We start from the raw sequence: 13794 nt of genomic DNA, 5'->3' as shown, positions 1-13794 counted from the left end.
ACTACTCTCCTTTAGACAGATGTAAACACTTGCACGTGCCACTGCAAACGGTATGCATTTTGCATCTGATCTAAATTGGAAGACATACCTGAAACCCTCTGAAACCATTTCTAAAGGACATTTTCTTTTACTTAAAAAAATTTTTGTCTTTGTTTGAGCAGAACCAGAGATACATCACGCAATTTTTGAAGAAGATTCTGAAACTTTTTCTTTAATTTTGAAACTGTATCTTAAGTGTTCAGCCATGTAAAAACCTAGAGTCATACACGATATAGTTGAGATTTTTCTGATTAGCTCTTAGTAAGACCAGTTTTATTAATTATACATAGAAGCAACCAAACTGCAAAAACTATAAACGTTCTCTTGATTTATTTTGCTCCTACAGCATACATTTGCTAGTGGGCCGCATGCTCACGCTGTTCAGCATCAACTAAAGAAAGGGTTAGCTTTCATTTAAAAGTGAAAGAGCTTCTGGGGGCTAGCGAGGAAAGGCTGCTAACTATAGTAAGCTGCTTACCAAGCCTTCTGTCTACCTGGGTTCCACAGTAACTAGATGAAGGACAGTTAAACTAGCACGCAGAAGTTTACATTTATGACCCTGCTCGGAAAACTACCACATCTGATGTTCTACAATGATTCGACACAAGAAGATGAGATACTAGCTTGGACCACTTTGCTTCTGACCGATCGCCGATGAGATGAACTAAGCATTGTACACAATTATTGTCTACTTTATGTTTTAGCTTCTCCATGTGTCTTATTTTCTGCAGAGTGAACCTTACTGGCCCATATGCAATGGGAGTGGATGAGGGGTGAACAGGTCGACGGAGAAAAGGGCGAGAGAGGAAAGAGCCGAAGGAGAAACGTCCAGTTTCCAGTGATGTTCAGTGTTGCAGCTATTGGGAATGCACACTTAGTGTGATGGTAGAGGCTGCCTTAGGCTTTGCATTTTCTGGGAAGGGAGGTCATAAAATGGTGCATAAATCGCTTGTGCTTTGTATAAAGAGGGCTAGGAAACTTTTACCTGTATGGATTTTTTTTTTTTGTCAGCTATCAGATTATGGCCAATCTAGCTGGCAAATGTTTATAGCTGGAACTTGCCAGCCAGTCTGTTTGAAGGAAACAAAACGCTTGTTCTTTACTGGGAGATAACATTTTGACTAAATAAACGGTGATACCATACTGCAAACAGTAAGAGACAGCCTTCTACGCCACCTAAATATCTGGGTCACTAATTACTATTGTGTACCAGGGCAGTGAGATCATTATTTTAACGCTCCCATTCAAATATTTCAAAATTTTAAATTTCAAAGCAAAAAAAAAATCAAGAAACGGCACACTTATTTACTTGAATACCAATAAATAGAAAATACCCTTTACAGTGGCTCTCAACCTATAGGTCATGACCCTGTTAATAAACCTCTTATCTCCAAAAGTATTTACATTACGGTTCCTAAAAGTAGGAAATTACAGTTATGAGGTAGCAATGAAAATAATTTTATGGCTGGGGAGGGAGGGAGGGTCACCACACCATGAGGAAGATTGAGAACCACTGCATTGGGAATCTATAGCCCAGTCAGAAATGTTCAGGTAATACTAGGGGGAACCAAAAGAGGGCATCATTTACTCCGAAGTCTGTACAGAAGACCCTTGAGTTATCAAACAGAAAACCTCAATAGTCAACCCAGGGTGAAGGGCATGCCGCCGCTGCTGGCATTTTGTGCCCAGAAGGAGAAAAAAAAAAAAGAAATCAGGAAGAACCGGCAGGTTTTTCACAGTTAGGACGGCTTGCTACGTTCAGTATTCACCAATTCAGAAACACAAGGTGAGAGACAGGTCTACCACTGTTTAGAGACACTAGGAGTTAAATGTTTCAGAAGGCACAGACAGCCCTTTCCCTTACATCGGGGCACAGGATGTCGACAAATAGCACAAGAGTACAATGACAACAGCCTTCCTAATAGCATCCTGACTCGCAGAGGTTGTCTATAGTGAGGGACAGAGGGCAGTAGGCGGCTGCCACTTTGAGATGAGAAGGATGTAATTAAATACATTGGAAGTATATGGGAAATAGCATAAAAATATTTTTAGGCTTTTCGTAACATAAGCCCAACAAATGTTCATTCCTTCAGTTGGGAGAAAAAAGTAACCTGACATTTTATCAACTTGTTTGCATATTTTATCGTGGATGCTTGTTTTTCAGTATGCATATACTTGAAATGTGTATGAGGGGGTGCTCATTGCACATGCCTATAGCCCAGTTTCCTTAGGGGCGCGGGGGTGGGGGGAAGAATAGTCTAGTCTCTAAAAAGCAATCTCCAAACTGACCTCAGAAACGAGCTATACTGGAGAACACATTATCCTTGAATCACTGGGTAGTGGTTAAACTAGGAAGGCTGGGGGAAGGGAAGCATGCTGAACTCTGTGGTAAACCAGCTGTTTGGAAGGAAAAGTAAATTATGAGAGAATGATTGTTTCCCAGAGCAGAAGTCTATCCCATATATATATATATATATATATATATATATATACACACACACACACACACACACACACACACACACACATATATATATATATGTATACACACACACACATCACTATGTATAATGAGTTCAATTGAAGGGAAATCTGTCCGGGCAGTGGGGAGGGCATTTTATATTCTACCCAGGTGAAGAAAAATGACCCGAACGGTTTCCTGAAACACGGAGGTGTCTGCTATGCACCAAAAACGGAAACCTAGGAGGCTGGTCTTTTTCTTGAGACTCAATAAGACTCAATATCAAAACAGGTTGAACAATATTTTCTGTCCTTCATTGTCTCCAGAAAAGCACTCGGTGCCTAACGGGGGGAACATTGTGCAAGCCTCGTGTTTCTTTCCTTCAAACGACTAACCAGAGGGAAAAATGAACTCACAAACATCTCAGTCAGCCCCTGCCAAGGTACATCAGAGAAAGCCGAAACTGGCAATACAGGATTTGGGATGGGTTCAGCGAAATGTCTTGATTTAAAAAAAAAAAAATTAAAGCCCACAAATTTCACCTCGTAGTGTAAGAGATAGGGTTACCCCCAAGGTAGCCTCGATCTCTGGTCTCTGGGCCCCAAGAAACAGGGCTTCAGATTAGAAGGGGAGAGTTGGGAGGAGTTACTTATCTTGGTCCCACAGACCTGGGTTTCTTCTGAGTCACCTCATCTACCCCACCACCTGTTACCCTCCTGCCTGGGCTTCTCAGAGACCACCTTATAAAGGAGTCTAAGCCTTATTTCCATGATCGGGGATTTGGACGCAGTAGCAGGGGCAGAAAAACTGTGAGAACCCCCAAGGGCTGATAGATTGCTCCAGGACCCCCTTTGGATGTCTGCGGTGCCCCTGTTTACCAGCCCGGCTGCCTTCATCCCACTTCCCTTTGCTGCCGCGGGGGAGGAGATGGTTAAAGATTACAATGTGGCCGTCGGCACTTCAAAGGGCGGTTCGGCCAGCCAAAGGTAAAGATAACGTTCTGGCAGCTCTAATCGGGGTTTGTGGTTGCCACATTTTAATCACTTTGTTTAAAAAAAAAAAAAGAAAGAAAAGAAAAAAGAAAAGAAAAAAGGTTACATCACACTCGGGTGCGGGAATGCAGAGCAGGAGCCCCCTCCCCGCCCCCCCCCCGGGCTTGGAGAAGTTGGGTTTCTCTAGCAGGGAAAGTTTTACAGCCCTGATGCAGAGTTCGCGCCCGTGAGCCGTCAGTAGGGCAGCCTGCCCCCAGGTTCCAGGTTTCCTGAGCACAAACCCCTCACTCTGCACACAAATGCCCACATTAGGAGGGACTGGTCCCGCGACCTGCCAGGTGCTGCAATGGGAAGCTGCTTGTGCACCAGCTTTTGACCCGGGTGCGCTTCCAGCGGCTTCTCCTGGGGTACAGAAAGCCAGGAGAGGCTGTCAGAGACACGTGCTTTTCTCTGGAGGCCGGAACAGGTCCGGTCAGGATGCCCTTGGCAAACTCACTCGGCCCCTTTAGAGCAGGCGTGCACCCGGAAACCCCAGACATGGTTTGCCCCCATTCCCCCAAGTCCTCTGTCTGCAGAGAGGCAGGGATACACTTACAGGTACGAGGTGAAGACGCTGAGGTTGGAGGGCAGCTCCGAGAGCCCCAGGTCCGAGCAGTCCACCTTGAGCAGCATCCTGCCATCCAGGTCACACTGACAGTGTGACGGGCAACCCCGCGGCATCGTGTCCGGCCTCTGCTGGCTGCCGGCGGCTACCAGCTGCAGCAGCGCGGGCAAGGACAGGAGCATGCTGCGGACGCGGGAGGTGTCCATGGTGCCCGAGGCTGAGAGCTGCGAGCCGGAAGCCTGTAGAGGGCAGAGCCTGGGCTGATGCAGACCTAGACGCTCCGGGCGCCTCTTCACGGGCTTCTGCAGTTCACCGGGCGTCTGCAGCCAGGCGGGCGTCTGCCGGGTAGTAGCTCCGTGGAGACCGCGCCGCGCGCTGTGGCCACACCAGCCTCTGGAGGCCCCCTCGCTGCAGTCGCCGCAGTGGCGGTGAGCGGTTGTTGCTGCTGCAGGCGGTCTGAGCTGTGCGCAACAGCATCTCCGCTCGCACGCTCCTTTTTTAAAGCGCTCCAGCCAAATTGCGCGCCCAGTGACGTCAGCGCAGCCCAGCTTTCCAGGCACCCCCTGAGCCCGGCCTCGCTTTCCCTCCTCCCTCCCACCCCCTCTCCTTTCCCTGGACCCGGCTGCGCCCCGGCTGGCAGCCCTAAGTATTGACGAATGCTGGGCGCTCCAACTACGTACGCCTCTGAGGGGTGGGTTCCAGCACTGAGTCACAGACCGGGCAGGGGACCCCCACCTGCACCCACCCTCACAGTTCTTGGGTACCCGCAACAGAGAGCTGAGAACTGAGGGGACCTGTTTCAGAACAACATAAGCAGACACTTAGGGGCCGAAAGATAGATAACGCAGGCTTCCTCCAAGTCCATGTCAGATAACCGGAGGGATGCACGCAGCGCTTCTAAAAAAGACCAAAATCTAATCAGAAAGATAGTCATCAAGGAATGAGAGCGAGACTCCCCCGGGAAGATGGGTGGCCTTTTTGATCGTCCCGTCAAGGCGCTGTCTGGCTCGCTCTTGTTTCAAAATCAAAGCCTTCTGAAGACATCGCTAAACAAATAAAAGGAGTAGGCCGGCACTCCAGGGTCTTCCCAATTCATCCCGGCACAGGGAGGCCAGCCAAAGTGACTTTTTAAAAGGCAGCGGCCTGGGGGTGGGGGCGATATTTTCACGGCAATGACCTCTAATGAAGGGATGCTGAACAGACCCAGGCTGTTTTTTTGTGGAAGATTCCAGATTCTTTCTCCTCCCCTCCTTCCCCCTTTTCTTTTCTTTCTTTCTTCTTCTTCTTCTGACTCCTAGACTAGCCCTCAGTGAGGTAAAAGTGGACCTCTCTCGCACCTGAGTGAACAGCCGTAGATGTCAGGCTAAGCCTACTTACCATGCCAACTCTCAGCAATGGAGTTTTCACTCTGAACCACAGGAGGGCAGGGAACCCTCGCCACTTTGAAGTCCACCTAAAATTGCTTCTTAGCCTGTGTCCAATGGGATTTATTCTACAAATTGAACTTTATAAGCAGGAAGACCTTTTTTTTATGCATGTGATATGTTTAACAGATTAGAGTGATTGCCAAACTTGCCCATTCATTCCTCTGATACATAGATAATAATATATATTCACCGGACAGAAATCTCAAGGTCCAAGTCAGGAGCAGAAGGAGAGAGAGCGCGAGCAAGGAACTCAGGACCGCAAGGGGTGCACCCACACACTGAGACAATGGGGATGTTCTATCGGGAATTCACCAAGGCCAGCTGGCCTGGGTCTGAAAAGGCCTGGGATGAGGCCGGACTCGCTGAACATAGCGGACAATGAGGACTACTGAGAACTCAAGAACAATGGCAATGGGTCTCTGATCCTACTGCACGTAATGGCTTTGTGGGAGCCTAGGCAGCTTGGATGCTCATCTTACTAGAAATGGATGGAGGTGGGGGTTCCTTGGACTTCCCACAGGTCAGGGAACCCTGATTGCTCTTTGGGGTGAGGAGGGAGGGGACTTGATTGGGGGAGGGGGAGGGAAAAGGGAGGCGGTGGCGGGGAAGAGACGGAGATCTTTAATAAATAAATAAATTAAAAAAATAAAAAAAGAATATATATTCACCTGATATGCGTATATATGAATACATATTCTTTTATTTGAACCTGTCGTCTGACATGGACTTTTCTTGGGTGAGTTCAGTTGTCAGTAAGTTTGTGTTTCTTCTTGATAAGAGTTGGGGGAGCAGACAGACTGATGTACAGAGATAGGGGGGAGAAGGAGAAAGAGATCATAGGCATGTTCTTTCTCACCTTTCTCATTTATCAAATAATGAGACATCAAATAATGGCCCAGGATGTGGAAAGAACTAATTAATACCAATGAGGGCCATGCCATGAGTTAGTCTTGGCTTCTGGAAAATCAACACATTGCCCCATTTTGTTCTTTTCCCTCATCTCCTTCTCAATTCATAAAATATCCATCACTCCTGTCCTCTGCCCATTCTCACAGTTTTTGTTGGTTTGTTCTGTCTCTCTCAGCCATTCCCTCCAAACTTAAACTTGGAGAATGCCCACTCATAGCCTATCTTCCTTCCATTAGTAAAAAAAAAAAAATCTAGCTCCTGACTGTTTCACAAATAGATCCAGAGACTTATCCTTTCTGTGAATTGTCCACAGATATCTGTAGACAACTGGGAAGTCTGCAGCCTTCTAGGGCCAAGTTATCCTTGCTCACTCATGGCGCATCTAAAGTACTAACATGCTCTGAATACAAATTCAACAGTGATGGTTAGTGTAGTTTTCCTCCAGGTTGTCTTGAACAAACAAATGTTTTGTTTAACCAAGGGAACTACTGATTCATCAACATCCGTGTGCAGAAACGGCTGTGCTATCCATTAAAAAACACCGAACGACGTCCTTTGATGATGTCAATTCTACCCAAAGGAGTAGAGCCTTGTTGTTGTGGAAGGAATCAGGCAGAACTGCCTGTGAATCTATATTCTTCCAGTTTCAACTTGCTTCATCACAGACCCCAAATGAGCCAACTCTCAGTTACATTCCCAGCAAAGAGGTGGGATATTATTTACCGTTTTTGGAGTATTCCTACATGTCACTGTGTCTAGAACTTGGCCTATACCAAATCTTCACACTGTCAGTGATTTCCTCTTTGTGGGGAGAGGGATGTGTCAGCAAGTGCAGGTGGGACAGGAAGGTTTCTGATTGGGTGAAAAAGGGAAGACAGTTGTAGCAAATGGAGCAGGGGGAAGCCACATCAACTACCTCTTCCTTCAATCTTCCTTTTTCTCTTCTTCTCTCTTCCTCCCTCCCTCTTTTCCTCTCTCCTTCCTTGTCTCCCTTCCTTCCTTTTACATACTCAACATTTATCTTCCTTTGGTAAGATTACTCCATAATTCTCCTTAGATAGCTGCCTCCCAAACCATATTGGCTGGCCTTATGGCTCCGCCTTCTTGTCCTGGGATGGAAACGTGACTCCAGGAGAATGGCGTGGGCCTGTCTGGAGGATTCTTATGGTTCCTGGAATCAGAGTATCCTCATGGTAACCTCATACGCTCTAGGACGAGAACCCCCAAGTTCAGGGAAGGTGCTGCTTCTGCCTTAGGGAGAAATCTTAGGGGTAATAAACAGCATTACTATCCAGCAAGGAGAGAAGTGAATTCCCAAGGTTACCTTCTAGACACCTGGATCTAAAGCCACTGGCTCCCTATCATCCACACCAAGTAGATGAACACAGTGTTTTATCTAATTGCTTGACTCAGTCAGTGAGTGAGAGCTCATCCACAGTTAATTTTCAATCCAGCTCAATGGGAAACTTGAAAGCATGGGGACCACCAAGGGGCTAATGGTTCTTCAAGTTCTTGACAACCCTGGAAAAGAGAACCATGCACTTGGAAGATAAGAATGCTATAGCTGATAGGATTTTGTTTCTTGAATGAATGTATGTTAATTACTTATGCTTTAACAATAAGGATGAAAATACAGCTAACTTTCACCCCCCCTTCGCAGCAAAAGTTTCAATAAGACATGTGAATAATGATTTGTTTTCTAGAAAATACCACCTAATTTATAAGAATGTCATAGTGACTGATAATGACCAATAACATTGACTCAGCCCTAGGCATGTACTAGGCTCTGGGAAGAGAGGTTGTCATTCTCATTTGACATTTAAGGATGGGAAATGTGAGAATTTTTCCCAATGGTGGCCAGTATGTTGGGGAGTTGGAGTTGAAATTCTAACCCTCTGCTATTAAGTCCTGTGCCCTTTTCCTTGTAACTTTAGAACCTGGATAGAACCTTGGGTTTATTATAATTTTATATTATAATAATATTAATATACTATAGTAATGTATTGATAACTTTAACAACAGTAATATAATACATTATAATATATGTGTATATGCATATATTTCTTTTCTGGTTTCTCTCAACAACTAATTACATATCAGAGTCAGAGAAAGGCACCCCTCTTTCAATATAATAATAAGGTTAGCAGGGTGAAACTAGATTCATTTGATACTTTTTGTTTGATGTTTTTCATTTTTTTATGATTTTGGAAAGTGTGTCAATATTAAGAAGCTACTGAGTGATGGACTATCTCATGCTAGCATGGAAAAACCTCTCCCCTTTTTTGTTGTTATTTAAAAAAAAAACCCTTTATTTCAAGTTCCTTGATGCCAGTGAGGTATAGTCTGGAACATGTCCTGCTTTCTGGGGTTTGTTAAATGAATGCTTCCCCAATTCTTTAATCTTCAGTGGAAGTCCACAACTCAGAACACGCACATGTGCCACGAGAATTACTAACAAGCTTAGTCAAAGCATGCTGGGATAATTTTAGCTAACAGGTAAGTCAATATTTCTTTTACAAGAATAGTGAAATGGTGTTTACACAACTGGTGGGCTATTATGGACTTATTTAACTTGTTCGGAAGACTATAGAGCCCATTATTTGCCCGCCTCATTTTACATTCATGATCTAATCAGGCTAATGCTGAGTTTCTTCACTTCCTTTGACCAACGACGTCTAATTAATTGAGAAGGGAGGAAGAGGATTTAAGAATAAAGATCTATTTTCTTTGGGAATTATTTGTTTTGTGAGAAAACATTACTTCAGTTAATTCATTACTTTGAAATAGCCCATTATGTAAAATCAATTGGATCTGCCTTTGATTTTATCAAACATAAAGGCAACCTCTAACTGCATCCATATGTTCCAAAGGAAAGGACAGTGGTGACCGATACTATCAATTCTTCAGTTCACTTTGAGCCTCTTGTCTAATTCGTGTCTGATAATGAACCTCCCTCCCACTGCCATGCTGCCTGCTTCCTGTGAACATGTGTCCAATCCAACTCACATGGAAACCAGAGAGAGATTTTCTTTTCAAACTAAGAATAAAATGAGAAAAAATAAATAGCAAACACTTGGAATTAAATGATGTTCCTGCCCATTCATGTGATTTAATTCTTCCACATACTGCCCTAGTATCCACACAAACCCTTCCATATGCCCGCTGTTCACATGCTTGCCCTTAAACGGCAGGACTCTGGCCAAACTTGGGCTGTGTTCCAAAATGATGAAGCACCAAGAGCCCCCTTTACAGCTGCTTCCCTGACATGCCCTGGAGCTACATTCAGCAGTATCTTAATCCTTCATCTGAAAATATAAAATCTCCACACCAGGTGGGGAGAGCTTTTGTGAGAAATATGTGATAGCCGATTTCAAATCGAGCTATGGTCTCTTTGTGGTCTTTGCCCCATGTAAATATTCCAATTCTGCAGGAGTACAGCTATGTTTGTCTACAGGGTGCCTCCCCAGAGCTGATTTGAGGATTTTGTACAAACACAGGACACAACATTCTAAACATAAACGAATTTTTAAAAACTCTTCAAAAGTCCGCATTTTGTAACATCTATGATTTTGACATTTTTTAGCTGAGGGACTGTGGACATGTCCACATCCGCACAATGAGGAATATCTATTTTCAGAAGAAAAAGATCAAGGCAGAAAAGATGTCTTTTTGGATAAGGAAAGAGCGGGTGATCTAATCAAGATCAAAGCCCGGAGCAAGGGAGATGGTTTCGTCAGTAATGTGCTTCTCATACATGAGGGCCTGGGTTTGCCCCCCAGCAACCATGTAGGCACATTCCTGTAATTTTGGGGCTGGGGAGACTCAGTAGTCAATCAGTCAACCCAAAGCTGGGAGCGACTATGTCTCAAAAGAAATAAGGAGGAAAGTGATCGAGAAAGATATTCAGTGTCAACTTCTGGCCTCTATACACAAGCACACACATAGACATGGATAACAGAAATACAGGTATTCACACACTGAAAGAACATAACCTGGAGAGGGGAAAAATGGGTCAGTGGTCAGCTTAGGTGATGTGTGACCACTGGTGAACAAAGTCCCCTTTACAGACAACTTCCTCCTGTACTCAGGTTCTTGGCAAACTTTTAAGAAAAAGTACTAGAAAACATTTTGTATGTTAGGAGTCAACACTCTCAAATAGTAGAGAAGAAATACCAGAGAGTAAGTACACTTAGGCAAAGGAAAAGACAGAGAGACAGAGCTATGGACCTGGAATTGTAAAAGTAAGAAGAAATGTAAGTGTCTACCTAAAGATTTAATTCCAAGGATGTGCACGATTCATAAACTGAAACAAACAGCTTGGAGCAGCCTGTTTCCCCAAATCTCGCATTTGGATGCGTCCGGTGCATTTTAATTGAGCGAGCATAGTAGCATTTTTCTGCAACTGCAGTCTCATAGAGCTGGGAAAACATATTGCACAAACATTGTTGCTGAAGCCCATGAGTCAGGGTGAAGCACTGTCCAGATTACAGCTATTAAATTTTACAGAAACCTTTTGTTGAGTGTTATTAGGTTTGTGGCTTAATAAACCCAGCCTGTTTGTTTTCACTGGTCTTTAACAAGAGACAACATTTTGAATTTTAAGTTTCATGCCACCATTACAGATTATCTCGTTCTTGTGTGTCCTCCCCCACCTTTCTACCAGGCTTACTGAGCATGGGTAGGTGGCATGAGGGTCAAGAGCTCAGTCACTGATGAGAATAATAGCATGCCTCAGCAACCCAGTACAAATCTTGGATCCCCATGAACCAGAGTTCAAATCTCTGATTAGTCACTGACAGGCTGTGTGACTTGAAATAGTTCTTTGGAGACCTATTAAAAGTTTTCATTTGTTAATTTAAAAATTGCAATTTGCACACATGGTATTAGAGCTCACTGTTGATTTTCAAACACATTTTTATGCACTCATGCCTTTTTTTTTTTTTTTTTTTTTGAGATAGGGTTTCTTCTCTGTGTAGCCCTGGCTGTCCTGGAATTTGCTCTGTAGACCAAGCTGGCTTCGAACTCAGAGATGTGTCTGCCTCTGTCTCCCGAGTGCTAGAACCAAAGGTGTACATCATCTTTTTACGCACTGGGTGGTCCCATTTCTAGTTACTAAACTCACCCCACCTATACACATACATAAAAACAGGAAGCTAGAATCTGCATGAGCAAGATACATGTGCCTTTTGTCTTTCTGAGTCTGGGTTATTTAATTACTACAGTGCTTTCCAGATCCACTCATTCATATTCCTGAAAACTTTACAATGTATTCTTCTTTAGAGCTGAATAAAGTTCCATCGTATACACACACATTTTAACTCCACCCATCGGTTGACGGACATTTCCAAGGTACTGTGAATAATGTAGCTATAACCGTAGATGTGCAAGCATCTCTGTGATAGGAAGCAGAGTCCTTAGTCCCAGGAGTGGTGCAGCTGGGTCATATGGTATTTCTAGTTTAGTTCTTTATACAACTTCCAGACTGATTTCCATAGTGGCTGCTTCCACTGCCATCAGTGAAAAAGGGTTCCCATTCCTCAATCCTCTTCCTCATTTGTTGCTGTTTATTTTCTGACTGGAGAGAGTTGGCGTCCCAAAATGGTTTTAATTTACATTCCTCTAGTGGCTACCAATGCTGAACTCTTTAAAACATTAATTAGCCATTTTTATTTCTTATTTTCCTGAGATCTTTGTGTTCATTGCATTAGCTCATCTGTTTATTGGTAGTTTGATGTATGTGCGTTTAACTTTTACAATTATAAAATATTTTAGATATTGACCCCATCTGAAATATAGTTGGTCAAGGTTTTCCCCAATTCTGTAGGCTGCTTATTCATTCTGTTGCTAGTTTTCTTTGTTGTGTAGAAACTTTTTCAATTTCACACAGTCCTATTTGTTAATTCCCAAGGTTATCTATCTATCTATCTATCTATCTATCTATCTATCTATCTATCTATCTATCTATCTATCTATCTTATTGAGTTCAATTAAGTGCTTCCCATACGCACATATGCATGCGTTCATCCACTGGGGAATGGGGATCCTTAAGTGGTTATGTTCCCTCTCCCATCAGGCGTGAACTGCCAACAGTTCCTCAGCTAGGGGACAGAACCGCTCTCTTGAACTGGTCTGGATCTTGCGTTGGTAACTGCAGCTGCTCTGAGCTCATGAAAGACACACTAGTTCCTCAGCTGCCATAAGGGTTTAACAGTGCCAAGACTGGAGGGATGGAAAACTGTGTCCATCTACAAGATGCCAAGGTTTGGGAAGTGGGGATAAATGTGAATGGAGCTTGCTTTCGGGTTAATTTTACCACTGAGAGGAGAAGAAACATGAGTAACAGAAAATGAAAATGCAAGACAGTATCAGGGATGAAAAGCATTCTGTTGGAGTCAAAAGGAGGAGAAACGGAACAGCTTCATAGGGAAGGGAGTGTTTGGATCAGGCTCCCAAATTCTCAAGGAGAATTTGCTAAGTGAAGAGGAACCGAAGGGACTGGATGGAAACAGCATCGTTTTTAGGCATTATCTAGGCTTCAGAAGAGGGAACATGTGTGCAGTCTGGGAGGTGGGCATAATGTAAACTTGGAAAGAGATTTTTCAAAGGGTGTCCTAACCTGTGTTTGTTAAGGGACTATATAGTCCTAGACACAGGAAGCCAGGGCATCTCTACACAATATCGTGGCATAGCTGTATTTTATTTCTTTGAGGAGAAAATTCTGAGTACGTGGAAATATTGGAGATGGATGGGAGGGGTAGGAGTTATTACTGAGGCCAGCAAATGGTGAGGGGCACTACAATCAGTCTGAAGCAGAAGCCACGGGGAGGAGCCAGGTGGTAGAGTCTCAAGATACTTCAGGATCAGAATCGGTAGAACTTAGTGACTGAGGTATCTACAGGGGTCGGGGTTGAACATAAGGTCTCTTTTGTTCTAACCTGGGAGATTGGGCACATGGTGATTATTCACTGTGGCAGGTACTATTTTTATTTGTGTCCTTGTTTATTCCCAGTGCTGTAGGGTATGTATAAATAAGAAAAACATGACTCATTTATTAAGAAACTTTTCAAAGTCACTCTATCAACACATGATACATTCGTCATTAGTCTTTTGTCTATCTCATTCCAACACCCAACTTTTAAATCCTGGAACGGGTGTGAGATTTGAGAAAATGAACAAGAGGAGGAGGAAGGGGAGGAAGAGGAGGAGGGAGAGGAGGAGGAAGAGGTGGGGAAGGAGGAGGAGAAAGAAGAGGAAGAAGAGAAAGAGGAGAAGAAAAGGAGGAGGAAGAGGAAGAGGAGAAGAAAAGGAGGAGGAGGAAAAGGAAGAAGAGGAGGAGGAGGAAGAAGAGGAAGGAGGAGGAGA

At 43.9% G+C, this 13794-nt stretch overlaps 1 protein-coding gene across 1 annotated transcript in view; it reads right to left on the bottom strand.

Annotated features, from left to right (window-relative positions):
- The window catches only part of Lgr5 (leucine rich repeat containing G protein-coupled receptor 5), a 130312-nt gene extending 125559 nt beyond the window's left edge, over window positions 1-4753 (bottom strand). The window contains exon 1 of the mRNA XM_005358047.3: window positions 4088-4753. Within this exon, the coding sequence (XP_005358104.1) occupies window positions 4088-4302 (215 nt within the window). The 5' untranslated portion in view covers window positions 4303-4753. The remainder of the gene's footprint in view (window positions 1-4087) is intronic.
- Between the last annotated feature and the right edge of the window lie 9041 nt (window positions 4754-13794).

This window comes from Microtus ochrogaster, chromosome 24 (assembly GCF_000317375.1).
Source record: "Microtus ochrogaster isolate Prairie Vole_2 chromosome 24, MicOch1.0, whole genome shotgun sequence".
NCBI lineage: Eukaryota > Metazoa > Chordata > Mammalia > Rodentia > Cricetidae > Microtus > Microtus ochrogaster.
The sequence above is the reverse complement of the archived record's forward strand: the minus strand, read 5'-3'. Positions and strand labels throughout refer to the sequence as shown.